The 28,000-nt window shown below is 39.9% G+C and overlaps 1 protein-coding gene across 1 annotated transcript; it reads left to right on the forward strand.

Moving 5' to 3' along the window:
* Positions 1-2,783: 2,783 nt before the first annotated feature.
* LOC136694115 (zinc-alpha-2-glycoprotein-like) lies at positions 2,784-27,618 on the forward strand. Its single transcript, XM_066667500.1, has 7 exons — positions 2,784-2,971; positions 16,300-16,572; positions 17,519-17,806; positions 21,194-21,478; positions 22,843-22,965; positions 24,801-24,854; positions 25,451-27,618. The coding sequence occupies exons 1-7, from the start codon at positions 2,908-2,910 to the stop codon at positions 25,759-25,761; spliced, it is 1,398 nt and encodes a 465-aa protein (XP_066523597.1). The 5' UTR covers positions 2,784-2,907; the 3' UTR covers positions 25,762-27,618.
* The last annotated feature ends 382 nt before the right edge of the window (positions 27,619-28,000 follow it).

Consider the following 28,000-nt stretch of genomic DNA (forward strand, 5'->3'; position numbering starts at 1 on the left):
TAGTGTAGGCTTATGTGAAGACTTCCACGATAAGAGTTCAACATTGTGAAATGTTCAGTTTTGACAAATTCATATTAAAATATTCAGATTTTAAAAATATGAATCTAGGTCAACCAGTGGGCTTCTCAGGAAAAGTAAACTTCCACAGGGAGAGCATTAAGCAATCAAAGTGCCCTCTTCTCAATCCCAACCCCAATCACAGAGCAGTCTCACACTGTCCCAAAAAAAGATGAAGGGGTCTGAGAGTAGAAATGGGACACTTCGCCTCCTCCCTTAGCTCCCACTAGAGCTCTAACACTGTTCACACTGTGTTTAGCCGAGCTCTGCTCAACATTACAGTGTTTTATTGGATGCTCAAACAGAACTGTGTTGAAAGTTAATATCGTATTCAAATATAGAGCTGTTTCTGTGACACATGCCTTTCACTTTATGACTGAAAGTCAGCTCCTCTGTAACCCACACTCCAACTGGACACAATCTGTTACTGCATTTCTGACCAGTTCACTGCAGCTTTTCTCTTTAACTTTCCACTAAAAACAGGTGAGATCCCAAACTATTAAAGCCACAACACCAGAGAGTGAGAGGTTTTATCAATATTTTAACAGACTGTGAATCTTCATTTAAAACAGCACTGTTTAATCAATCAGACCTTTACAGAAGTTTAAACATTACCAAAACAACAAAAACCCGTTCCTTTCCCAAATATATTAATCTGGGAACACATTATTTATGTAGAAATACTTACAGTTCTGTGTAAATGTCTGATTATTAAACAGTGCTGTGTGTAACAGAGGTCCGGTCGCCTCTTAAGTAATATTCTAATTTTCTGAGATACTGAATTTGGGGTTTTCATTAGTTGTCAGTTATAAACTTTACATTAAAAGAAATAAACACTTGAAATATACCAGTCTGTGTGTAATGAATGTGTATAATACACAAGTTTCAATTATTGAATGGAATTACTGAAACAAATCAACTTTTTCATGATATTCTAGTTTTATGACCAGCAGCTGTATTTGGGACTGTGGTCACCAGTGATGGTCATAAACAGTGCAACAGACGACTTAGTGTGAGGGCAGCCCTTCACATGGCATCACAGGGTTAAACTAGGTGGGGTATTTTATGCCCTTCTGGTCTCCAAAACAGACCGTGTGAGGGGGTTGTTTATTGCAGTCATTGAGTTGAGGGCCATAGGATGTGTGTGCTAGGGAATTTGAAGAGCAGGGGAAGAATCTTAGATTCCCTGATCAAGTGATTTGAATTATCCATAATCCTGAAGGTGATAAGCATACCTGTGCTACCTCCACTAAACTATGTTTTCAAGGACACAACAGCAAATATAATGCTTTAATATGAAGTGTATCATCTTTTGACATTCTTTTGAATGGCAGATACAACAATGGCCAGGTTTCTCTTCCTAGAGACATTTCCCTGTTAAATTAACTGTCTATACAACGTTTATTTAAATGTCTATACATCCCATATTTGCACATTAAAATATGTATTGAAGCGATACATGATGCACTTTTAGTATTTGTGGAGTGTCCATCTCCAAAACAGTCACGCCCACCTCTCCCCAGCTGACATTTGTTGATATACGTCAGCACTTTTGAAAAGATCCTGGACAACATGTCCTCCGTCAATCTGAAGAAACCTTTCACAGTGTAAATAATTATTTGAAACATGCAAGCAGCATTTCATTGCATTATAAGTTAATTAGTAAATGTTACAAGTTTTAGTTTTAATGTTTGGATACAATACTAAATTTTACTTTTATTTGTCAATATACCATAGACAAGACACGTACAGATAAAGTGGCCAGTGAGTGTCAGTAGAAGGGGGTGTTTCTGATAAAGTGTCCAGAGTGTGTAAATACTGATTTATTCTGTTGTCCAGAGGGAGCTCCTCTGAAAATATGATTTTATCATGAGATGAAGCTGCAGAACGTGTTTTACACTGGGGTTAAACATCAGTACTTTCTGAGCCCAGTCTCCCAAAACTATCATTTCCATTTTGAGTGGCACGGTGGTGCAGCAGGTAGTGTCTCAGTTACACAGCTTCAGGGACCTGGAGGTTGTAGGTTCAAATCCCGCTCTGGGTGAGGAGTTTAGTGTGTTCACCCCATGTCTGCGGGTTTCCTCCCACAGTAGAAAGTGGATTGGTGACTCAAAAACAAAAGTGTCCATAGGTGTGTATGGGAGTGAATGTCACCCTCAGAAGGACTGGTGTGTTCCTGCCTTGCGCCTAATGATTCTGGGTAGACTCCAGATAACTCCAGAACTGGATAAGGGTTACAGACAATGAATGAATGTTAGAACTTTGATGGCCTGTTTAACTATAGCCATCTAATGTAATCCTGTTATTAAGATACATTACAATAAAGTGTCTTTTACAATATGGCTGATGTTTTTTAAGTTTACCCTGCACTTTAGTTTTTATATCTGCATTTGCTTTTTGCAGGCAATATGTGTACTCTGTAAACTGTTGTTAAATATTTTTATACATTTTAATTAAGCAATATAATTAATCATTGCTTGGTTTTGGCTTTGTTTTTTATAGTTTCTTGATTTTCATTTATATCATTGTTCTTGGTGTTATTTTCTTTCGTTTTGAAACTCGATCCTAACTTTCAGACTCTACACAGAAACAACATTTAATGCTTCACATTACATTCTCTCATTGGCTCTTACTTCTTCAGGAAAGGGCGTTACAGGGCGAGCCTGTGCTCTGATTTGGGTGAAGGGGGTTGTTTTTCAGAGCGTACTGCAGTAGAGAAACAGGAAAAGAAGGGAAAACGTCTAGTTTCTAGTTTTAACGGCGTCTAGACAATCGCCGTTAAAAATCAAGATTTATCCTTGCAGAATGCTCCAGAGCAATTTATCGTGGGTCTGTAGATAAACAGGTGAAATGGGGCTTTGTGGTGTGGTCGTGATGCTGTCTCTGTGCGGGTTTCTGACTCCTGCTCTCGGAGGTGAGTGCTCTCTGTTCGAACAGCAGTGTGTTACTGCGCCATCTGCGAAAACGAAAGTAAAAAACAAACGAGGTCTTATATCAAATAAAGTCAGGAATGTGACACAGAATGAACCACGTCCGACTTTAAAACCAAACACGAGCTGAAAGCTGTGTCCTCAACTTAGTAACTCCACTTTAATCCGATTAGTTTATTTACAAAATGAGTTTGACAGAGACAAAATGGCCGCCTTCCCCTAATCATGCACACCCTTTGGTTTGTCTATAAAATTAAATTCTTATTTTTTATTGAATTTTTTAAAATTGAATTTTCAATAACTTTTCAACAAAGTTATATATGAAGGGTGTGCATGATTAGTGTGATTAATGTCTACGATGCACAGCTGTATTTAAAGTCTTATATAACTTTGTTGAAAAGTTATTGAAAATTCAAATTTAAAAAATTCAATAAAAAATAAGAATTTAATTTTACAGACAAACCAAAGGGTGTGCATGATTAGTGTGATTAATGTCTACGATGCACAGCTGTATATAAAGTCATATATAACTTTGTTGAAAAGTTATTAAAAAATAAATTTAAAAATTCAATAAAAAAAAAGATTTTTCCATCCATCAATCATTTTATTGATAAAATAAATCATGTGCATGATATCAAACACAATGTACACTTTATATTAAAAAATAAAGGCTTAACATTTAAAAGAACAGATTCCAAAAACAGAATTACAGTTAGAACTTTAACATTCTCTTTAAATAAAGCTTTCTGCTTCAATACTTCTCACAGTCTCTGGTTTTCTTCACTGTGTCCACAGTCCTCACCACCTGACCCCTCCTGGGGGAATCAGATCAGACAGACAAACAGAGTGAGAGACAGACTGAGTGAGACAGACTGAATGACTGAGTGAGTGAGTGTGAGTGAGAGAGAGAGACATAAATTCTGAATTTAACTGTTAATGAGAGGTCAGTATGAAAACACATTGCTGTGCATTCTTCCCCATCACTCCTAGTGTCTAACGCGGCCAATCTGATGTTTATAAACACAGTGAAAACGAAGCTATTGAAGATTGTCACCTATTGTTAGCGGCGACAGGAAAGTACGTATTTAATCGTATTTAAGCAAATTAAGCTGAAAGACAATGGTGTGCGGTGCTGTAGACAGAGTCTAGAAACGAATGCACTTTGTTGCAATGTCAAAAACGGTCTGTATTTTTTAGCTATTGAAAGGAAAGCTAAAAACCGTGGTCAGAAAAGGTTAGAATCAGGTTCATGGTGAAATTACTGCTTTATTAAATAACTTAAACTCTCAGAAAAAGATACGTTATTGGTCACTAAAGGTACAAGTGTTTAAAAGTCCAGTTTTGTTCCATAAAAGTTCATTGCATTCTCATCTCCAGAGGGAGAGATACATGTTTGTAGTATTTCATTATAGAAATGTCATATAACAAAAAACATAATAAAAGTCCTGAGATGAAATGGTGTATGAAATCGACACATTTTAAAATCTACAATTATAATGTAATTATGTTCCCTAATTAAATGTACAAATATGTGCCCTTTAGGGTACCACCACAATGACAACATTTCTGACAGTGTACATACATAGTTTTTAAACAGCAATTCAATGCAATGAGATAAGTAACTGCTTTTCATACAACCATGAAACAATGTAAACATACGTGACAGTACATAAAATCAATAAATAGAAAATACATTTGTAACTGGCTTTGAAATTTGAAATCAGCAGTGTCATGATTTCCTAAATCCAATTAACATTCAAATACTGTTTTTCAAAGAAACATAATTGTTTTACACCCTAAGAACTGCCTTTTATATTCAGACATTTCTTTAAAAAATTGTAATTTAGGCCAAATAAAAAAAATGCTTAAAACACAAAAATAAATATTTCACCAGTAGGTTTAGAAAAGTAAAAAAATAATAACAAAAATAGAATTTCTAAATGGCTGAAGGGTACACTGTAATAAATGTGACCCATTACATGTGTTACTTAAAAAAATTATGGCAACAAAGTGACACGTAATATTAATGAGTAGATTCTAATTTTCCAACTTTTAAGTAACATTCATTGAATAAATTAACTAAATTTAAGCAAGAAAATTATGTAAATGTTAATAAAATACACAGTTTAAATGTGTTGGATTTAGTAATAACATGCCTAAATATGAGTTAATATAGCTCAAAAATATTGAGTAAATACAACTTAATTTCACAAGGAAAGGAATATTTATCTGAGTAAACTTAATTAATATTTACTAAATATCTTGCAAGTACTGATTTACATTTACTAAATATCTGGCAAAAATTTAGTAGCCTGTACTAGGTTCCTGGAGAAAGCTTGTTTCTATTTACTAATTATAGTAACTTTACATCTATTCAATAATATCACGTGTCACTTTGTTGCCATATTTTTTTTATGTTAAATCTACTTAATTTGTCCTTTTTGTGCCATGTTCGAGTCATCAGGTCAATGTGCATAAAAATAATACCAGATAAACATTTATTCAACTCTTGAAACATTTATTCATACAAAAATTGAAAATTGATACAACTACATCAAGGATCACAGGCAGAATATATTTTGGAATGTGATGCAAAGTCAAAACTTGCTGGTCCACTTAAATCTCAACAATGTTTTGAGAATGCACTCATCTTACACCAGATCAATTTAATTAGGATTCAGCATGCACCTGCAAATAGATGAATATTAGCCCTAACTTCATAAGCAAGTGTAATGTTTTAGTGTTGGTCTTTTCTATTCATCTATTTTCAGGTGCATCCTGAGTCCTAATTAGATTGACTGGGTATAATTGTTAACAAAATATGATCTCTTGTATTTCATATTCATTATGTACATGAAATATAAACAGACATAACCTTGCTGTAGTCAAATAATTTAAACCAGACTGTAGACAGTGAGAAAACACAGGTCATAAAATTGTATAGAAACGATTGGAATTGGAATTTTTCTTGCTTTTAATAAGTACTAATTATATTGTTTATAGTAGTGCCCTCAAGTCACGCTCGAATTTAGTTTTACGATTCAGATTCACAGAAAAATGTAAACTACGAGCCATATCAGCTACAGCCTGTTTTCGAACGCTACAAAAACCCGAAACACAAATTAGTGCAAATAAACAGTGAATATAACACCGTTTCTGACACAGAAATAACACAGCAGTAAAAATTCAGAGTGATCTGAATGGTCTACTTTAACAGAAACCATCGGGTATATGGCGCGAAAAGAGAAAATGCTGTTGGGAAATAGATAAAAAAAAAAAAACTTAGCAGAAAACCAAAGAGATTCAAAATAAAAACAAATGTAGCTATGTGTTCCTACACAATATTATGAAAACATGCATTCTGATATATTGAGAATGGAATGCTAACATAATACGTAAACTGTTAAATGTTTAGTAAACAGACGAATCATTGCCACTGATTTCGTGGTGTGCTCTAATTTGCTGAACTCTGTTCAAACGCAGCTCTGTGTGTGAAGTGAGAGTGCGCTAGAGCTGCAATGACCGTTTGAAAGTGTACTCTCACAGAGACTGAGCGTCGTGTCATGGCTTCATTATAGCCTCAACAGACACATGAACGACCTGCAAACTACAGAAAGCAAAACACCAGTTTCTTAAAACCGTAATTCAGGATTGTAATCACAAAAACACTTTGTTTTTAATCAAACGTTGTTCCTCACCATCAGCTGACTGTCTGTGCTCGAAACCGGTCTTTATGAAGCACCAGTGCAAGTTAATTGGATCAGCCCCTCATCAACGTCAAAATCAAATGTGGTCTCTTTCGTTAGTGATTTCATCTTAATGAGGAATTAGTGACCAATAATGTACCTTTTTTCTTTAGTTATTTAATAAAGCAGTAATTTCACCTGGTAAACTCTCGGGCGAGTGTTGTGGCTGAGGCGCGGCTCAAATGACTCGGCCCTAGTCCGGCAAGCCATAACTAAATCGCGATAAAAGGACCACGGCCGAGTTTGAGCCAGAAGCACGCCATTAGTGCCAGACTCGGCCCAGATCTGGCTCATTATCGATTGTAATAGTTTATTTCCTCTACATCGCCCCCCCCCCAACACACACACACACACACCATCCTCCCTTTCCTCAGAAAAGGGTACAATCAGGTCCGTGGTGAAATTACTGCTTTATTAAATAACTAAAGAAAAAATGTACATTATTGGTCACTAATTCCTCATTAAGATGAAATCACTAACGAAAGAGACCACATTTGACTTTGACGTTGATGAGAGGCTGAGCAAATTCACTTGTTCAACTTTATGGCTGAATAACTCAAGAATTAAATTGGCACGAACGTTTATTTTAACAGCACAAACGCAGCACTAACGAATGAGACCACTCTGGTGCGAATTGGATGTTGATGAGGGGCTGAGTGATGTCACCGGTTTAAATAAATATTTCTTAGCCTATAACTCAATAAGTAAATGAGCACAAATATTTATTTTAACGGCACAAACCAGCACAAACGCAGCACTAACGAATGAGACCACTTCGGAGCGATTTGGACGTTGATGAGGGGCTGAGTGACGTCACTCGTTGAAACTTTATAGCTAAATAACTCAAGAATGAAAATGGCACGAACGTTACTTTTAACGGCACAAACCAGCACAAACGAATGAGACCACTCTGGTGCGAATTGGATGTTGATGAGGGGCTGAGTGATGTCACCGGTTTAAATAAATATTTCTTAGCCTATAACTCAATAAGTAAATGAGCACAAATATTTATTTTAACGGCACAAACCAGCACAAACTCAGCACTAACAAATGAGACCACTTTGAAGCGATTTGGATGTTGATGAGGGGCTGAGTGACATCACTCGTTGGAACTTTAAGGCTGAATAACTCAAAATGGTTCTAGCGTTTCCGAGGCACGAAAGAATGAGACCACTTTGGCGCGATTTGGCCACTAATGAGGGGCTGCGTTACGTAACAGGTAATAAGATATAATGTCTAATTCTTCAAAAACGGTACGAGCACAAACGATGATTTTTGCGGCACAAACGAGCACAAACGCAGCACTAACGAAAGGACACGTTTTTATTCCGTTTCTCATCATATGAGGGGCCAGCTTCACGGAGGTATAATACAGCACTGAGATTGGGAATGTATTTTAACCTACTTAGCTAGTACCTTATGTCGTCTTAATGTGTTTAAGCAGTTTTATTTATTTCATTTCTTATACTGAGGTATGCGGTTCTGTGTGACATAAAAACCCACAAAAATGCTCACATCATCTTGTAAAATACGCCATCAAACCACATAATTCCTCAAATTAAAATACTAATGTATGAGCGATTGTCATATAATTTAAATGTTTTCTAGGTCAGAGAAAAAGAGCTATCTAGAGTTAAACAGGTTAGCTAAAGTTTGTCATTTGAAAAAAAAAAGTTCAATATTACGTATGTAACGTATAGCAGTTGATATAAAAATGTGGTTTGCAAGCAGGAGCCAGAGTATCGCACACACCTTGCATTGTTTCTTGAAACATTTATTGCTCTCTTAGTGCAAAAGAATACAAGCATCAGGCTGTTTTTTCCCCCCTTGATGCTCACAGAACCGCTTGGGTCTATACATCTCCCACACCCCACAAAAACGGTTACACACTCAATAAACACATGTAACTACATAAAACAAGACCTACCTTAACACTAAACTAGACCCACCAAATGACATGAAATAAAACAGCACACATAAACAAATATTAGCAATTATAGTCAACTATCTATATGCAAGCAGTTCTGGGTATTCTGGGTTATGACGATGCCACATAGCCCCCCCACCAATGGACGTCCCCGGCGACCAACCAACACAAACAGAACCCCAAAAAAGAAAAAGAAGGAAGAGAGAGCTCAAAAGTCCACCTAAAAGTGGACGGCGTGGTGGCCTCCGTGTCCGTTGAGGCCGGGCGAAAACAGTTTGTGGCGAGACAGGATTCAAAGGAAGTGCTGGAGAGTTGATGTTGGTCAGTGGTGGTGGGGTATTCGCGGCATGTCCAGTGCCCGGCAGTTTAGGTCTGTACGGGGCAAGACGGTCGCGATGGATGACCAGTCGCCGTCTGCCCCAACGGATCCTGTATACCACCTCCCCCAGTCTCAACAGAACAGTACAGGGCCCCACCCACTCAGACTGTAGCTTTGGGCAGAGTCCCTTCTTGCGCCGTGGGTTAAAAAGCCACACTTCCCCACCCACAGCCAGCGGCTCACCCATGCAACGCGAGTCATATGCACGTTTTTGTTTAGCGCTGTCCTCTGCTTGACTTTCCCTGGTCAATTTGTGGACCCCATGCAGCGTAGAGAGTAAGTCAGCTACAAATTTTGGACCAGGTCCGCAACCCCCATCCTCGTTTGGCGGCGCGCCAAAAACCATGTCTACAGGAGTGCGAAGTTCTCAGCCGAACATTAATAGTACTGGCGTAAAACCCGTGGTCTCCTGAACAGCTGAGCGACATGCCAATAATATGGCTTGCAGTTTCGTATCCCAATCCCGCTGATGCCTACTCGTGACCATCGCTAGCTGCGTAGCTAAGGTTCGATTGAACCGGTCCACCAGTCCGTCACACTGAGGATGAAGCGGGGTGGTTCTTGTTTTGCGCACACCCAGAACCCGGAAAACCTCGCTCATGACTTCCGATTCAAAGTTTCGTCCCTGATCGCTGTGCAGCTCTTCGGTGCCCCCGAACCAAAAAAAGAATTCATTCACCAGTTTATCGGCTGTAGTGACAGCGCTTTGGTCAGGCACCGCTTCCGGCCACTTCGTGAAGTAATCCATCGCAATTAAAACAAAACGGTTACCCGCGTCAGAGACCGGAAATGGCCCCAAAACATCAACCGCCACCCTTTCCATCGGACTACCGGATTGTAGCAGTATTAGAGGTGCCCTTGCTGGCTTGGCCAGACCCTTTTTCGCAGCGCAAATGTTGCAACAATGTACAAACATTTCCACATCCGCACGGCAACCCGGCCAATAAAAACGCTGGCGCAATCTTCGTAGAGTTTTCGTGATGCCAAAATGCCCTGAGCCTGGTGCGCCTTGAACAGCTCACAAAAGCACGTCGCGTAACTCGCGCGGGACCAGATCCTCCCAAACTCGACACAGAGTGCCGCGCACCAGCTTCAAACTCCCCCAATTTGACCGTAACGCCTTAGCAACGGGACCGAGGGCCACGACATCAGCCCAGTCAGGCACTGATGACAATTCCAATGCCGGAATTGCCCACCCGACCTCCGGATCCGCCCTTTGCGCTACGACAAATTGCTCAATCGGCACACAAGTGACAGCATTTGGTTCGGACACGGCCAGTGCAATCGTGGCACAACGCCTGGTTTCAGCAGATTTAGCCTTGGCACGCAAACAGTACTTACACCCAGAACACATGCACGGTCTGCGCGACAGTGCGTCCGCGTGGCCATGACCACGCCCCAGACGGTGTTCGATTTGAAAATCGTATTCCTGTAGTCTCGTAATCCACCTCGCGAGTTGACCCTCAGGTTCACAAAATCGCATCAGCCATTGCAATGACGCGTGGTCTGAGCGCAGCAAAAATGGCGCGCCGTATAAATAAGGACGGAAATGTTCCAAACCCGCAACCACAGCCAATAACTCCCTACGTGTAACGCGGTAATTGCGCTCGGCTTTGTCCAAGCGTCGGCTGAAATACGAGATGACGCGCTCAGCTCCGTCCTGAACCTGCGATAACACCGCCCCCAACCCATGGTCGCTCATTAAGTATCAAGGTCCCCCGCTCGCAAACTATAATAGTATAATAATTTAAATATACTATTTACATAAATATAATAATTTAAATATACTATTTACATAAATATAATAATTTATGTGTGAAAGGACCCTGCCCAAAGTTGACAGTGGCCAACCAGCACCCCAACAGCTTGACACGTCCTCCGGTCACAGTAGCTAAACAAGCATGCTCAGTAATTGCATTGTGCAGTTCATTTGTGACGCTTGGTAATATGTCGGGCCGCAGCAGCGACACTGAAGAGCCCGTGTTGATGAGAGCCCTTACCGTGATCCCGCCGAACTTGCAGTCAATGTAATGTCCGTCGTGAAGAAACGTGAAGAAAACAAGGAGGGCAACACACGGGGGCCAATCCGTCCCTCAATGGTTGACCCCGGCCTCGTTTCCCGGCGCCTGGCACTGTGAGGCCTTGTGCCCGCGTTGTCCGCAGTGCCAGCAGACCACAGAGCACTTTGAAGAGCCACGAGCCCTCGTCGCTCCTGCGCCGGTTTGCCGGGATGCTTTCCAGGGACTGGCACGCCCAGACAGGATCAACTCGACCCTTTCTGCCTTATCTACCGCAGCTTCCAGTGAGCATGTATCAGCCAGGCGGACGTGTGTCTGGAGCTCGCGTGGTTCCAGCGCGTTCAGGAACTGGCTGAGCGCCAATTGTCGTTGGATCTCTCGTGGATAAGTCGGGTAACCTTGCCGCACCAGTAGGGATATCTCGGAAGCCAGGACTGGGATCCGCTCCCCGTTTCTGCGATGACGGCCAGGCAAGAGTTGCCTAGCAGCAGCCTCCGGTGGTTGTCGTCCAAAGCGGACCCGCAATGCGTATTTCAGCGCATGCAGGTCGCGTTGTTGCCATAGTTCGGGCAGGTATGGAGAAGCTGTGTCCTTCCGCGGTATGCCGGGGCTTCTTTTCTCCTCTTAGCTCCCGTTCAAGCAGATCAATCCAACAACCGATCTTGGAGGCCCACTTCTGACACCAAATGTGGCGTGCAAGCAGGAGCAAGAGTATCGCACACACCTTGCATTGTTTCTTGAAACATTTATTGCTCTCTTAGTGCAAAAGAATACAAGCATCAGGCTGTTTTTTCCCCCCTTGATGCTCACAGAACCGCTTGGGTCTATACATCTCCCACACCCCACAAAAACGGTAACACACTCAATAAACACATGTAACTACATAGAACAAGACCTAACTTAACACTAAACTAGACCCACCAAATGACATGAAATAAAACAGCACACATAAACAAATATTAGCAATTATAGTCAACTATCTATATGCAAGCAGTTCTGGGTATTCCGGGTAATGACGTACCCACACCCCCCCCTCACAAACACAGTGGCGGATGCCACAATAACATACGTAACATTAACGATGGTAACTACATTTGGGCGATACCAAAATACATATGTATCCAAAAATATAAGGTTAAATTGAAATACTTACGGGATGAAGCTGTTCCCTGAGGCCGGTGAGAGCCACCTTCCATTTTCTCATTCAGAGTTAATTCATTTTAAAGCTGTCGTTCCAGTCGAGTCGTCTTCAAAAACCTAAATAACAATGTCCACCCGTCCTCCCTGGCCGTCCTCCCGGGTCGTTAGTGTCCCAGTCATTACATCAATATTCTAAAATATTACAATACAGAGCTTACCTATAACTGTATGGCATTTAACAAGTTAAAATAATGATTTTATTTATTTAACATTTATTACATCATTTTCCAGACAGTTACCAGTATTTTCTTTTATTTTTAGATGTGGGCCACATACAATTAATATGCAGTGTTTAATAAAATGCTCTGATCAGTGTAGTGTGTTAACTGCAATCTCCTCGCCAGCCGACTGTGTTCAGCCGGAACTGGGCTAGATGCAGGGTGCCACATTCACGCCGAGTCACGCCGGAGCCAGAATCGGCCCAGATCTATCTTGCTAGCTGGAGAAGGTCATAGACGCCTGTTATTATGAGTTCCGCTAATGTAAACTTCACCCTCTGTGGACACAGACTGTAGTGGAAATAGTTATGCACACGTTGCGGTGGCATTTGCACTACATAGCGGAGTCAATGATAATTAATTATTATTTTATTAATAATTAATTATTTAATTCATTTTGCTAAGCTCCATGTTTGGGAGCCATTAAATATTATGTAGTGTCTTTACCCGTCTTAATTTTAGCGTAGACAAGTAGGTCATCTTCACATATTATACAGCAGAATTAGCTAGAATTAACTATTATTAATGAATTATGCTCATTGACCCGCCGTGGGTTCTTGACTCTGAAATGGAATCTGAACTAGAAATTATAATTCCATACAAGAAAGGTGCACACACAAACAAATAACCAAGGATTGGTTTTATCACACAACTGGTTTATTAATAATAATATCAAATAATGAATATTAATTAGACTTTTCATATAATAAAATGGATTACAGCGATATATGAGGGAACAGGGAGATTAATATATGAGGGAATTTCTCTATGATAATTATTGCCCTAAGTTCTAAGAAAGGCTATTGTTTATCCCAGCAAGCATTTCAGTACCAACCCGTGAGCCATGAGAGACATGAAACCATGTGACCTTACGTATCCGGAGATCGACAGGGAACATGCCGCTGATGGTGCCTTAAGTTCTTAATCAGTAGCTGTAACAATTTACAGAACTTCTTCTGTTCTTTATATTTCTTTACACCACATCTGTATTTCTTCTATTATCCATCCATCCATTGTCCACCGCTTATCGTCTGGGAAGCTGTCTGAGTAAGAATGTACACACTAAACACGCAACTTCTGAAAATGAGTGCTGAAAAACTTTTTGAAGAGCGAAGACATGCAGGAGGAAAATTTTGTACCAAAAAAAGGGAGAAACAAGATTTTGGGCAAAGCAAGGTGATGAGGCCGGTGGGTCATAGCGAAATCCTCACATGTGAGTTTATGTACGCAGACAGACTCCTTCGTGGCTGTTCTGGGCATGTTCCCGATAGTGCAAACATTTGGGAACCGCTGACATAAGCTTCAGACAAAGGTATGAGAAGTGTTTTGCCAAATCTAAAAGCCCTGTTAAATCCACCTCTCATCACGATGCAGTTCCACATGCAAAACAAATCTCTACTGCTCCAAACAAACAAATACGCTGGTTTTCTTAGCCACAAAAATATGATTTTAAGCATTAAGTTGAATGATGGTTTGTCACTCTGTAACTAAACATGAAAGAAATGATTAGATAGAAATCAGGAAACTAATGTAAGAAAATAAAAGCTGATTCTCTCCTTATTTGGAGGTTTTTACATGTTTAGGAGGATTACAAAAAAATTAACTGTGGAGTTCTACATTAAAAACTGTTCTGTCCATTCAAAAGTAGTTATTTCATGTTTTAACAAACTATTCAACTCCAGTAAATACTTTGGATCAAATAATGGCTCAGTCAGAGTATTTATTTGAGCTGAATAACCCGTTCATTGTTGTCACATGAAGTAATTTTATAGGTTTTATGGGCAAACTATGTTTTACAGTGTAGACCTGATTTAAAAAAAAATAGTAGATGTTTTGGTGTTTATATGTTGGCTTTTGGACCGCGACCCTGAAATGGAGAAGCGGAGAAGAAAATGATGATGATGATGATGTTGGCTTTTGGATGTTGAGCCCCAGTAACTTTGTATTAATATGAGAAAATAATATTTTTATTTAGATATAGATACTCATATCTCTTATTCACTTACATATTTATTTATTGTATTTTCACTTGGTGTTGGTTACAGCCTTGCATTGCCCAAACTGCATGCACTATTACAATTTATATACTCGTTATCTAATTGAAGGAGAAATAATGTCATTATTCTGATTTCGTTACACAGTAATAACAGTTCATTTTCAGGTTATGAATGTACTGCTGTACAGAGACACACATTCTTTATATCGATATCTGCATGTCCAAGAACATTATCGCACATCACATGTTTGTCTGTATCATGCACCTCTAATCACAGTGCAGCTTTACAGAATTAATGCCTCCAGCCCTAGGTCAGGTTTTTGTGAAACAACAATGGAGCAGGAAATTAATCCCTCAGAAAAGTGTAAAAAAACAAAAAACAAACACTGAGAGGAATCAGGACACTCGTTTGTTTGACACCTGAGCAAAATAATAAATAAGAGCTGTGTATTTTACCATATAATACTAGTTATATATTTACTATATGTATTCATGTTCATGTCTCTCATTGATAGATCTCTGAAAGTTGTGAGCCCTAAAACTCTAAAAATGGCCTAAAATCATCTTAATACCTTTTTTAAACAAATGAATCTTCTGAGGGTGGCACAGTGGAATGACGATGGAGACAGTGTCACACGGCTTCAGGGTCCTGAGGTTCTGGGGTCAAATCCTGCCTCAATGTCTGTGAGGAACCAATATTTTGGAGTGTGGTGGGGGTTGAGGGTGCCGTGGTGCTCCCTCACTGTTGAAGGGTCTTAGAGCCAACTCCCTCTCCACATGAATATGGACTGACACATTTTAAGCTAAAAATATTACATAATATTTCTTTAAATGTCTCTCCTAGGGTTCAACATCAGCAGTAGCTATGACTTCCTGCCAAGCTGTAGCTATAGATATATAAGCACTAACTCAGTTTTAGAAAACTACAACAGTGCATTAACTGGGGACAGACAAGGTCGATTTAAATTTAATTATACTTAACATATAATCAAACACTTTACCCCCCAAATTTGTTCATTTCTGCATGCTGCTGATCATTTAGATTTGTTGTATTTGAACTAATAATATTGCTATAATACAGCAGTTACCAACATCTAATTGTAAAACAAATGTCAACATAGAAAGTACAAAAGCAGTCTGAAAGAAAGGGTTAAATGAAATTAATTAACTCATTCATTCATTGTCTGTAACCCTTATCCAGTTCAGGGTCGCGGGGGGTCCAGAGCCCACCTGGAATCATTGGGCGCAAGGCAGGAATACACCCTGGAGGGGGCGCCAGTCCTTCACAGGGCAACACAGACACACACATTTACTCACACACTCACACCTATGGACACTTTTGATTCTCCAATCCACCTACCAACATGTGTTTCTGGAGCATCGGAGGAAACCCACACAGACACAGGGAGAACACAGCACACTCCTCACAGACAGTCACCCGGAGGAAACCCACGCAGACACAGGGAGAACACACCAACTCCTCACAGACAGTCACCCGGAGGAAACCCACGCAGACACAGGGAGAACACACCACACTCCTCACAGACAGTCACCTGGAGCAGGAATTGAACCCACAACTTCCAGGTCCCTGGAGCTGTGTGACAGAGACACTAACCTGCTGCACCACTGTGACACCCTTAAGTGAAATTATATTTATTATTATGTATTTACCTGATGTTTACAGGAAGTGGTAGAAGACCTCAATTATAACACAGTAAACATGTTTAGATATTATAAGATTATATATTAATACATCTGATTCTTAAAATTGCAAAATTGTCCTGTTCCTTTATTTATATATGAAATTATATATATGTTTCTCTTTCAGAGAAACACTCCCTGTACAACATTTACACGGCCCTCTCCAAAAATGTGGATCTTCCAGGGATCTATGATTTCACAGCAATGGGTTTACTGGATGACCGAGAGATCGACTACTATAACAGTAAAGATCAGAAGAAGATTCCCAGGCAGGACTGGATGAGAGAGAAGATGCAGGAGGATTACTGGGAACAAGGCACTCAGTCTCGCAAGAGCAAAGAGCAGTGGTTCAAAGACAGTGTGGACATCCTGATGCAGAGAATGAGGCACAATCACTCGGGTTAGTGACTTCTCAGTCTCAGTCATTCATTCATTCATTTTCTGTAACCCTTTTCCAGTTCAGGGCTGCGGTGGGTCCGGAGCCAACTTGGAATCATTGGGCGCAAGGCAGGAAAACACAGTGGAGGGGGTGTCAGTCCTTCACAGAGCAACATTCACTCACACACTCACACATATGGACACATTTGAGTCTCCAATCCACTTACACTAATCCACTTAGTGTGTTTTTGGAGCATTGGAGGAAACCGGAGCACCCGGAGGAAACCCACACAGACACAGGGAGAACACACCACACTCCTCACAGACAGTCACCCGGAGGAAACCCACACAGACACAGGGAGAACACACCACACTCCTCACAGACAGTCACCCGGAGGAAACCCACACAGACACAGGGAGAACACACCACACTCCTCACAGACAGTCACCCGGAGGAAACCCACACAGACACGGGGGGAACACACCACACTCCTCACAGACAGTCACCCGGAGGAAACCCACCCAGACAGGGAGAACACACCACACTCCTCACAGACAGTCACCCGGAGGAAACCCACACAGACACAGGGAGAACATACCACACTCCTCACAGACAGTCACCCGGAGGAAACCCACGCAGACACAGGGAGAACACACCACACTCCTCACAGACAGTCACCCGGAGGAAACCCACACAGACACAGGGAGAACACACCACACTCCTCACAGACAGCCACCCGGAGGAAACCCACGCAGACACAGGGAGAACACACCACACTCCTCACAGACAGTCACCCGGAGGAAACCCACACAGACACTGGGAGAACACACCACACTCCTCACAGACAGTCACCCGGAGCTGTGTGACAGCGACACTAGCTGCTGCTCCACTTCTCAGTCATTCTACTTTAAATCATGTTCTCTTGTGATGTACTAATGGATTTAATTGTCCTTATTATTTTTTGCAGATCTTCATGTTCTTCAGTGGAGAGTTGGCTGTGAGGTTGATGACACAAATGGAGAAATAAAATATTTGAGTGGCATTTATGAGTACGGCTACGATGGATCAGCGTTCATCTCATTTGATTTTGAAAACATGCGCTGGATCGCTCCGGTTCCAGCTGCTGAGCCGACCAAAAGGAAGTGGGACGATAACATCGAACTGAAGCAGTACATCAAGGCTTACTTGGAGAAGGAGTGTGTGGACTGGCTCAGAAACTTCATGGGCTATGGGAAAGAATCACTGAGAAAACACAGTGAGTATCTAAAATTTTTATTTAATAAACAGAAGATTACATTTGTAATCTAAAGTTTTTTTAAAAAAAGTTTAATGTGTAGCATTTTAAGACTGTTTTACTGAGCGAGTCTCTTTTTTGGAAGTTTAGATCAAATATCGAGAATGAATTCCCACAATTTCACACCTATTGGAGCCTATAATCCACAAGAAGAAAAGTATTAAAATTGTTTAACAGACTAGTGGCTTTTAAAGTGTGCCCTCAGTGTTCTTCAGTTGTTTAACACTAGAAAGGCTGAAATTTTCAGAACCTGAAGACAAGACCACCCCTCTTGCAGCCCATTAGTAGACTACCTTTCTTATGTAAATGAGGCAAAGCAGAGAAGGACACATGAGCTCTGAGAGAGAGAGAGATATAGCTAGAAGTGTATAATTTGATATTTAATAAATTTTGTATTTTTCTTTGTAATTTTGATCCAGGGATATTGGATAATTTCTCTTTTTGAAAAAAGAGCGTGACAGAGAGATATTAATCATTAATCATTGATATAGATCATTAATCTATATCAAGATTCATTTTTTGTCTATAGTTTATTATTTTATTATTATTTAAAATAAAGAAAGAAATAAACCTTGCAACAGTGTATGAGGTTTCAGTCAGCACGCTAGAGTTAATAAAAAAACTAGATATAATGTGACAAAAAATAAATAACATACTCCAACGAATGACAAAATTGCAGCTTCAGGTGAGTGTCTAGAAAGTCTGTGTTTTAGTGTTTGATGCTGCTTTTTTTTTTTTTTTTTTTTTACAGAATAATCCTGTGGGGGAAGAGAGAAATATTAGTCAGAGTATTTTGACTATAGTTTATTTTAGAATTAGTTTTCTGATTTCTAGTTTCTTTGTATTTTGGATCTTGATTGTTTGAAAAAAGAGAGAGCGAGACAGAGAGAGTTATTAATCAAGATTCATTTCTTTTTTGGCTATAGTTTAATACAGTATTATTATGTAAAATAAATAAACAAATAAAACTTGCAACATTTGCCTTTATCTTGAATTTGGTACAGTGTATCTGTATATTTCTGAGGTAAACACTGTTGCATTTATGAAAGTTTTGGTAGAGTTTGAGTTTCCGTCGGCATGCTATTAAAAAAGAAAAAAAGAAAAACTGTAGAAAATGTCTCAGCCGTAATGTGACAAAAAATAAATAACATACTCCAATGAATGACAAAATTGCAGCTGTGAGTGTCTAGAAAGTCGGTGCTGTTTTTTTTTACAGAATAATCCTGTGGGGGAAGAGAGAAATATTAGTCAGAGTATTTTGACTATAGTTTATTTTAGAATTAGTTTTCTGATTTCTAGTTTCTTTGTATTTTGGATCTTGATTTATTGGTTGATTTCTCTGCCCTTCGTTGGTGAAAATGTTTCCTTTCTTATTGAATATGCAGAGTCCGCTCTTTGGCTGGCATCGAGTAAACGAGTATTCACCAACGTGCACATATCCTGCCTTTCAAGCACCACACAGTTTCACCATATTATTGCAAGAGCTTATCTCCTCAAAATACCAGCTTTGGACGAGAGAACGTCTAGGAAATGTTTAACTGTTTGGGCGCTGTTTGTATTTTAGCCGTCATGAGCATCAGAGTTTTTTTTAAACATAAATGCACATGACGGCTAAAATACAAACAACCCACACTTTGGCCCAGTGCTGCACGGTCAACTCTGACTATTCTCTGAAACACAGAGCACTCCTCACCCCATCTCCCGCTTCGTGCTTGTACTTAGCAAAACAATAGGCACTAACTATTTAAATAAACAGTGTACATTACACCTTCCGCCAGTGCAGTGCAGTCATCCACACACATGCTACACATCCACACTACCATCGCAAGAGCCCAGAACCAAAGTCCCTGGTGTCAGACTTTGTCAGCTGGTGTGAGCTGAACATCAGTAAGACAAAGGAGATGGTGGTGGAATATTAGACCTGCCCCATCATCAGTCACCAGTGGAATAGAGTGGAAGTCGAGGTGGTTACAGACACACGTTGTTTCCTCCTAAGGTTTCATCTTTCAGTTTTTCCTTGCCACTGTTGACCCAGGTCTCCCTCACCTGGGGGATTTCACGTTTCATGTTAAACCTTTGTCTTTACAGGAATTAGGTGAAGCTGCTTTGTGAGAACATCCGTTCTAAAAAGCTCTACACAAATAAATTGATTTGATTTGATGACTGACTGGACTGAAGCGCCAACACCTGTGCAGTGTTTTTGAAAAGACAGAGCCATCTGTACTTTCTGAGGAAACTCGGGTCCTTCAGGGTGTCCACTAAACCCCTGTGGTCTTTCTACCAGTCTGTTGTCACTAGTGCTATGTTCTGTGCTGTTGTGTGCTGGAGCTACAGCATTAACAAAAGTGCTCTGACCAAAGTAATAAGGAAGGCTTGCTCTGTCATACTGGACACTCTGGAGGTGGTGACAGAATAATGACTCTTAACAAGCTGCTGGACATTATGGACAATACTTCACACCCCCTGCACACTTTAGTGGACAAACAGAGAAGCACGTTCAGTGGAAGACTGATAGAGCTGCGCTGTGGTGTGAGGTTATTTCTTCCCACAACAATAAGGCTTTACAACAAGTCTCTCCTTACTGCAGGGACACGACTGATCTCCTGCTGTCTGAACTGTGCTGATCTACACCGTACTGTTACATGTCCAGTGTGTACTGTCATTTATACCATGACCTGATGCACTCATTGTCACTGGTTTGTGTCTGACTTGCTAATGGTCCACATTATTATTCTGCTCTCTGGACAGACCATTTTTGTCTCTGTGGCTCCTAGTACTAAGAATACATTTACTGACAACTTCACTGCCTCTGAACACCACTAGTAGCTGCCCTTATGTGTGTCTCATGTTTACAGAACCCATATGTGTATATAGAACCTCCTCAATTTTATTATATTAAGGTTTCTGTAACCCACTTCTATATCCCTGCACTATATCTTCTCTTGACACACCCACAGGCAACAACCAATGTGGAGCGACGTAAGCGACATGTCTCCTCTGTTAGTGTGAACATAGGGTCAGACTCCTGTTTAAGGAGGGGCGAGTGGTTTGTTATAGTGTTGGACTGTACTTGTAGGTTCATCGTGGATGTAGCATTCTTCATATTTCAGCTCGTTCATTCAGAGGATCCAAGGGTGGAACAGGGAACCAGGACGCAATGAGTTCTCATGAATTAAAAGAACACAGTATGAATTTTATTACTGAAGTGAAGGAAAATTTGAGACCCCCCTGATCCCTCTCCACAGCTTTGTTCCTGCTTCTATATTATGTACTTAAGAGATATATAGATTTATAGATTTTAATGCTACAAAAACACAAGAAATTCATCATTTTTATTTTCTTTCTCAGCTCCCCCAGACGTTCGTGTGTTTGCAAAGAAATCTTTGTCTGATCCAAAGAAACTGACCTTGACCTGCCTGGTGACTGGCTTCTACCCCAAAGACATGAGACTCAGCGTGAGGAAGTTCCACAATCCACTCCCTGAACATCTACTAACATCCTCAGGAGTCAGACCCAATGGTGATGGAACCTACCAGCTGAGGAAGAGTGTGGACGTCCAGGAGGAAGATACAGCAGGATACGACTGTTACGTGACTCACGTCACCTTTAAAGAGCCAATTATTAAACAATGGGGTAATTATTCTTGATAACGGTTCATATTTTCAGGCTATGTTTGTTTCTTGACAGCAACTACATAATTTGCATTTATTGGTTCCCAGTTTACTCCTTTCCTTTTTATGTAACCTGTTCTAGAGGGAAAACACAGATATTAGCAGATTTATATAATATCAATATTAGCAGCTAATAATTAAAAGGCAATTAATGAGCTTCGGACCAGCAACTTCCTATAAAATGGGTAGAAAAGAACTGTTGCATTCATCCTGGGATATCAACCACATAAAGATACATATCATCGCTGTTCAAGTAAAAACATGTATCTCCTAAAACAGTAACTTTACAGGAGAAGAAAAACTTTCATTAATCATGACATTTTCACACAGTGTGAAGGACAGCTGCTGTGTTCAAATGATGTAGTAAATAAAATCCACAAACGGAGATACAGGTTTTTAATTGGAGAGTGACGATATGCATGATTGAGCTTGTTTTATAGAAGTAGGTTTTCCATCCACTGACTTTCTGCAAACTATGAAAATGCTAATTAAAAAATGTGAATGGGAAAAGACCAAAATGTAAAAAAGGCTCTTATGAGGTGTAAAAGTTAGTAAGTATATTGAAATGCTAAAATGCGACTAATAGAGCAATGGAAAAGGGCTTTTCCAATAGAAGTAGTAGTTATGGCTGGTTCATACTTATTCTGCATGTGGCAAAGTGTGTGCTATGGCCTCAGACTCTTATAGACTTTTATGGCTGCAGACTTTTAGTCTACAAAAATGTTTACCTTTTTTTTAAAGCAAAAACTTTCCTGAAATATTTGCATGGAAACCTGGTTATTGTCCTGAGTTTATTTTCTCAGCTTTGGTTTAATGACATGTAGGTCATGTTGCTTTAAGTCAGTGGTCAGTTTAAAGCTGTTCTTAATTTAACTTTGTCTTAAATTTGTCCAGTTTTGTTAGCATTCACCACATCTGTAGGTAACCTTTACAAACATGGTTCTGTACTCTGCCAATACAGAGACCTGTAAGTTGAATTTTAATAATGCATACTTTAATAATGCATATAATACTGTGTACTATTTTTAAAGAAGTAGTACATTTATAAGTATGACCCATGTCATAACTTTTAGTGATTTGGACTGGGAACCCTACATTGTACTGGAGCTGGAAACACAATAAAAATCTTGTAGAAAAGGTTACATTGGTGAGACCCAGAATCTTTGGAGTAGATCTTAATATTCTGTGGGACAGGAGGCAGTGTGTTCAGTGGATACACAAAGCACGGTGGGTATAATATGTAGCAGTAAAGTGGAGGTCATTTGTCCATCCTCGTAAAACACAAACACTGTCTCTGATTGTTGTTACTCACGTCTCTGTTCACAGACGGGAAACTCAGGGATTCTTCTGGTGGTGTGGGTGTGATTATTGGAGCAGTGGTTGGAGTGTTGTTGGTCTTGGGCGCTGTAGTAGGACTCATCATTTTCCTTATAATGAAGCGCAGAAATGGTGAGTATAAACAAATGATCAGATCAAAGTAGAAGGTGAACTGGTTTAAGCCCTGTCTGGACAGGATTATATTTCCATGGGGTCCTGGGGTAATTCACTGATTTATGGGGAAGTTTTCTGTAGTTTTATTTCTATCTGAATTGACCATGTCTGTGTTTTCCCCCCAAAGTCCTCTGGGGACAGGCTTAATTACCTAGTGTTTTCATTGAACTCAGTAGTTATCTGATCATTTTAAACCTGTCTGGATTTATATCTGAGTTTTAACAGGCAGATCTCACCTGGCATTGGATGAAATAGGAGTGTGGCCTCTGCTGCGCTCCGTATTTAGCTTCTGAGTGCACGTTTCATTAGATACTCACTGAAAAACTTTCCCAAGCAGCAAAACAATATCATAATGGAAGTGTTACTGAAGCAGTCACTTGGTGAAAGTGTTAAAAGTTCTCCAGGCTTCACCTGAGAGAGTGTTATCAGAAGAAGGGGAAGAAAATAAAATCAATGAGAAAGGGAGATGACGCCTGCTGATAAAAGTAGTGATTACAATAAAAGGAGCGATTATAAGAGCAGCTGCTGATATATAGTGTTATCTTTATATTCAGATATGCACATATTCATCGATGTTTTCTACTGCCTGCCTTTGATAAAAGTTGTGCTTTTTGAAACAGTGAGATGCAATTTCGGAACTAACATTAGAAAGTATATGTGCCTGATATCGTGTGGCTGGCTTTGTAACCGGGAATAAAAATGAAGCTCATCAAACTCTGTTAATCAAACCTTATCATATTTATTGAGCAAAAATTAATCATGAAACAAATCGATATCATTTTACCACCCAGCACTACACTGGACAACACGTTATAACGAGTTATAAAAGAGGCATTAAATATTACAGAGTTGCTCTAATTTAGCTAAGTTTGGTTTGATTGAGGCTATATTCAGAACATCAAACCATTCTGTTTACGTGATCATAGACTAGAGAGTATTACTCTCACACTGCATTCACACCAACAGCAACTTTTTGCCTCGCCCTCTAGCTGATTTGTGGTTGCCATGGTGCTCCTAATTTGCATGAAGTTAAACTGTTTTGACTTTTGTTGCATCACCTTGTTTTTGTCAGTGATATTTCTGCTACCTCCTTCATTGAAAACGTTTCACATTCTGCCTCTTCGCACCTGGTGTGAACTAGGATCACATCATACAATTGTGTGCATGTAAAATTAATTATTTAATGACTTATTTATTTCAAGGTTGCTGTTTTTATGCACCATGAAATAAAAAAAAAACTGTCATCATCACCTGTCAGTCAGTGGGTGGGGCCTAACTCTGATCTTTACAGGTTGATTGCTTCTACAACAAAGTAAGCCATGACCCATTGATCATGCAAGAGCAGAAATAACTCTTAACACCTCAGTAAATTATGTATTTGACACCTGAGAATCCCTGAAGTACAAAGCTATCATTTACTGTGCTTTACAACCAATCAACCTGTGAAGATCACATTTAAGCCCCACCTAACGTCTCTAATGGGTGTTTTTGACATCCACTGCAAGCCTGAATCCAACAAGTGGTTACAGACAAAGTATGTATGAATATTAATGTTCAAACCAGTTGAGAGGCTATTTATTCAGTTGCATTTCAAGAGCATTTAGATCACATAGAGCAATTAATCTTGTCAGTGTGTAAAAAAATTCTATTTAGTGGGGATCCTACATTGTCATGACCACAGGTTTTTCCTTAGATATTTGTATAAAAATAAACTAAAACCTTTAGCATTTACATTTTTTTATTGCACTCTATATTTGTGTTTGTAATTGTTGTCCTTTTCTGCTGTTTTCCAGACCCTTTAATGACTAACGGGACAGGAAATGGCACCACCACAAATGGAAATCATTGTATGTCTCATATTGGTTGATTATGCTTATGTTCTCTATTTTTCATAGATATAATAAACTAGATTCAGTAGACTAATGAAAATTCATTAAAAAGTTAATCTAAAATGAAGAGTAAATACATTTCTGATAATAAAAATATTCTGCAATTTATTTACTCTCACAAATCTCACTGAGCATAAACGGCTTGTTCGTTAAAGAATAAACTCATTTTAGCAGCACTTGCTCTACTAGTCCATTTAAATAAAATTCTAAGATAATTTACAGTGAATATATAGAATATATATAGATATATAGAAATATGACCACTTGTGTTGGCAGTTTATGAGCCCCCGACTGATCCCACGACCACGGTCTTTGATTCAGTTAGCATTTTTTCTGCCGATATTTCTTTATTTCTTTAACATGTGAACATTTTGGATGGAATCCCACCTAGTGTGTCTTCACAGAACAAATGTCTTTAGTGGAGATTGTACATTATCCTACATTTGTTTCTTAGATATTTGTCTAAAAATAAAATCAGATCTTTACAATTTACATTTTCTAATTGCACTGAATATTTGTATTTATCATTCTTGTACTTTTCTGTTGTTTTCCAGACATTTCGGTCAGTAACGGGACAGCAAACGTCACCAACGGGACAGCAAACGTCACCAACGGGACAGCAAACGGCACCAACGGAACAGCAAACGTCACCAACGGGACAGCAAACGTCACCAACGGGACAGCAAACGGCACCAACGGGACAGCAAACGTCACCAACGGGACAGCAAACGTCACCAACGGGACAGCAAACGGCACCAACGGGACAGCAAACGGCACCAACGGGACAGCAAACGTCACCAACGGGACAGCAAATGGCACCAACGGGACAGCAAACGGCACCCTTCATTTTTCAAATGATTCATAAGCTGTTAGTGGTCACCTATATCACATAGAGAAATGCATTAAACCATGAAGTATGGTCTGATAAAGGACAGTAGTAGTATATATCCTACACCTTCTGTCAAACACCTCTGTGAATGATTTATGACCCCTTGATTTATGACCCCTGATTTATGACCTAGGTGACAGGTCAGTACAGGATGTCCTTATATGGGCTTCCCCTCACACCTACTCCCCACCCCTGACACCCTCACAACCCCCAACATGTGGGGTGGGTTGTGCTTGCATGTGGTATTTAAAATGAGCCTGGTGGATTTCTATGGCTAAACGCTTTTTAAAATGTCTACAGTGTGTGTAAATCAGTCTCTTTTAAGAGAATCTACAGTTACACCAACTATTAGTTCTGAAACCAACGTTGCTTTTGCGCCAAGGAAGAAACGGCGTGGTAAAGCATTTGGTAGCAGCCCTCGCGAATATTTTAGGGGTGTTAAAATTAACCTGTGGGACGTTTGTGGGATGGTCAAAAGTGGATCAACGCCTTCCAGTGATGTCTGTTAAAAGAAACATAAGCCGGCACTGAAACCACACGAAGTCAAGACACGAACAACACGCAAGCCATCATGTTTGAGGACATTCTTCCAGCAGACCATCCCGACACCCGTGGACCTATGTGGTGTGGAAATTATCGACTGTCGGACATTGAATATACGCCGATTGACACGGGTCGTGGGTTTGTAAACTACAGCTATGGTGAATCGACGGCGGTTGCCAAAGCGGTATCAGACAACAGTTTGTTGGGTCAATATGGTGATGATCTCAGTTGTGTGGACATTGCGAACCCGCATGTTTTTCGACAAGACCCGGTGGATGATTTGGCAACGTTGATGGCTAGACAACTGACAATCGCTGAAGCTCCTGAAGACAATGCTATATCTGCTCCGATTGATGTGGTGGACGGGCAAGTAAGCTCTACGGCGCTAAAACTGATAAAGTCCACTGTCGTTGTAATCCTACAACACATCATAAACAACAAGCTGAAGGAAACGTGTCTTGGTTGTGAAGTGGATCACCCTAGTCAACTTCGACATTCGTGTCTGTTTGAACCTGACATCTTCTTTTTTGAAAAATACTATAAAGATATAACAAGGACATTGTTCACGCCCGCCTTAAAACATGCCATAGCTGGGCTTCTAAAGTGTTTTGGAATAGAACTACCCCTTCTAAAAATTCAAGGATGTGTTGAAACAGTCGTCTGTGAATTACAATGCGAGCCAAACATTGTGGAAAAGCTGCAGGAACTAAGAGAAAGCCTGATTGATCAAACCTCTGAACAGTTTGTCAGCGATGCCGTTGACTGTTGGGAAGGTGATTCAAAGACTTGCAGAGCTGTTTAAGTGAAAATGGGGATAGTTTGCGGACACCAAAGTCTGTCAAAGCGTGTGCTGAAACACCGTGTGAACTGCGAATTGACACGTTTGTTGTATAAATGTATTGACGATAGTGTGGATGATTTTACGCTCATTAATAGTGTGCATGATGTCAATGTTAAACGTTTACAAAATTTCAAGAACCAAATGAATATTGTTAAATCAACATCGCATGATTGGTGTCATTTGACACAGTTATGTATAGATTCTGACGAATCAACCCTTGTGACTATTAGTAAATTACTGTCTCTCATGCCTAAGAGTGAAAATGTGGTAAAAATTGGTTATGTGCTTTGTCTATGTACATATATAATAGACATTTGTGTGATAAAACTTTCAACAAAGAAACCAATTGATGTTCGTAAAGTGATTGAAACATTTGTTGAATATCTAGTTGAGAAAAATGTAGATGTGTGTGCAAACTTTTTAGATTTCATCGATGCATTGTGAATAAAACAGTCAAACAAACAAATCTGGGGTCATTATTTTCAACAATGTCATCTATCGACACATCAAATCTTATGAGAACGGTATATTACACACCGTCTAATTCTGGTTCATTAGGCGGTAAAAATCGTTTGAAACGGGGTGTTTTAGAGAATACAGGATTGTGTCTGTCTGATCAACAGGTTTCAGACTGGTTAGCTGGAGAGGATGCATACACACTCCACAAACCCATACGACATAATTACAAAAGAACCGGGTTATGGTATATGGCATTGACGCTCAATTCCAAGCTGATCTTGTTGATATGAGTGCGTATTCTAGGGAAAATGAGGTATATAAATATATGTTGACATGTATTGACGTGTTCAGCAAATATGCGTGGGCTCGACT

The sequence above is a fragment of the Hoplias malabaricus genome, chromosome 4, assembly GCF_029633855.1.
Source record: "Hoplias malabaricus isolate fHopMal1 chromosome 4, fHopMal1.hap1, whole genome shotgun sequence".
In the NCBI taxonomy this organism is placed as follows: domain Eukaryota; kingdom Metazoa; phylum Chordata; class Actinopteri; order Characiformes; family Erythrinidae; genus Hoplias; species Hoplias malabaricus.

Bases quoted from the DNA above. Each gene is read 5' to 3' on its own strand.
- LOC136694115 (XM_066667500.1), top strand. From the start codon at position 2,908: ATGGGGCTTTGTGGTGTGGTCGTGATGCTGTCTCTGTGCGGGTTTCTG. The intron at 2,972-16,299 runs GTGAGTGCTCTC...TTTCTCTTTCAG, and splicing joins TCTGACTCCTGCTCTCGGAG to AGAAACACTCCCTGTACAAC. The intron at 24,855-25,450 runs GTATGTCTCATA...GTTGTTTTCCAG, and splicing joins CACCACAAATGGAAATCATT to ACATTTCGGTCAGTAACGGG.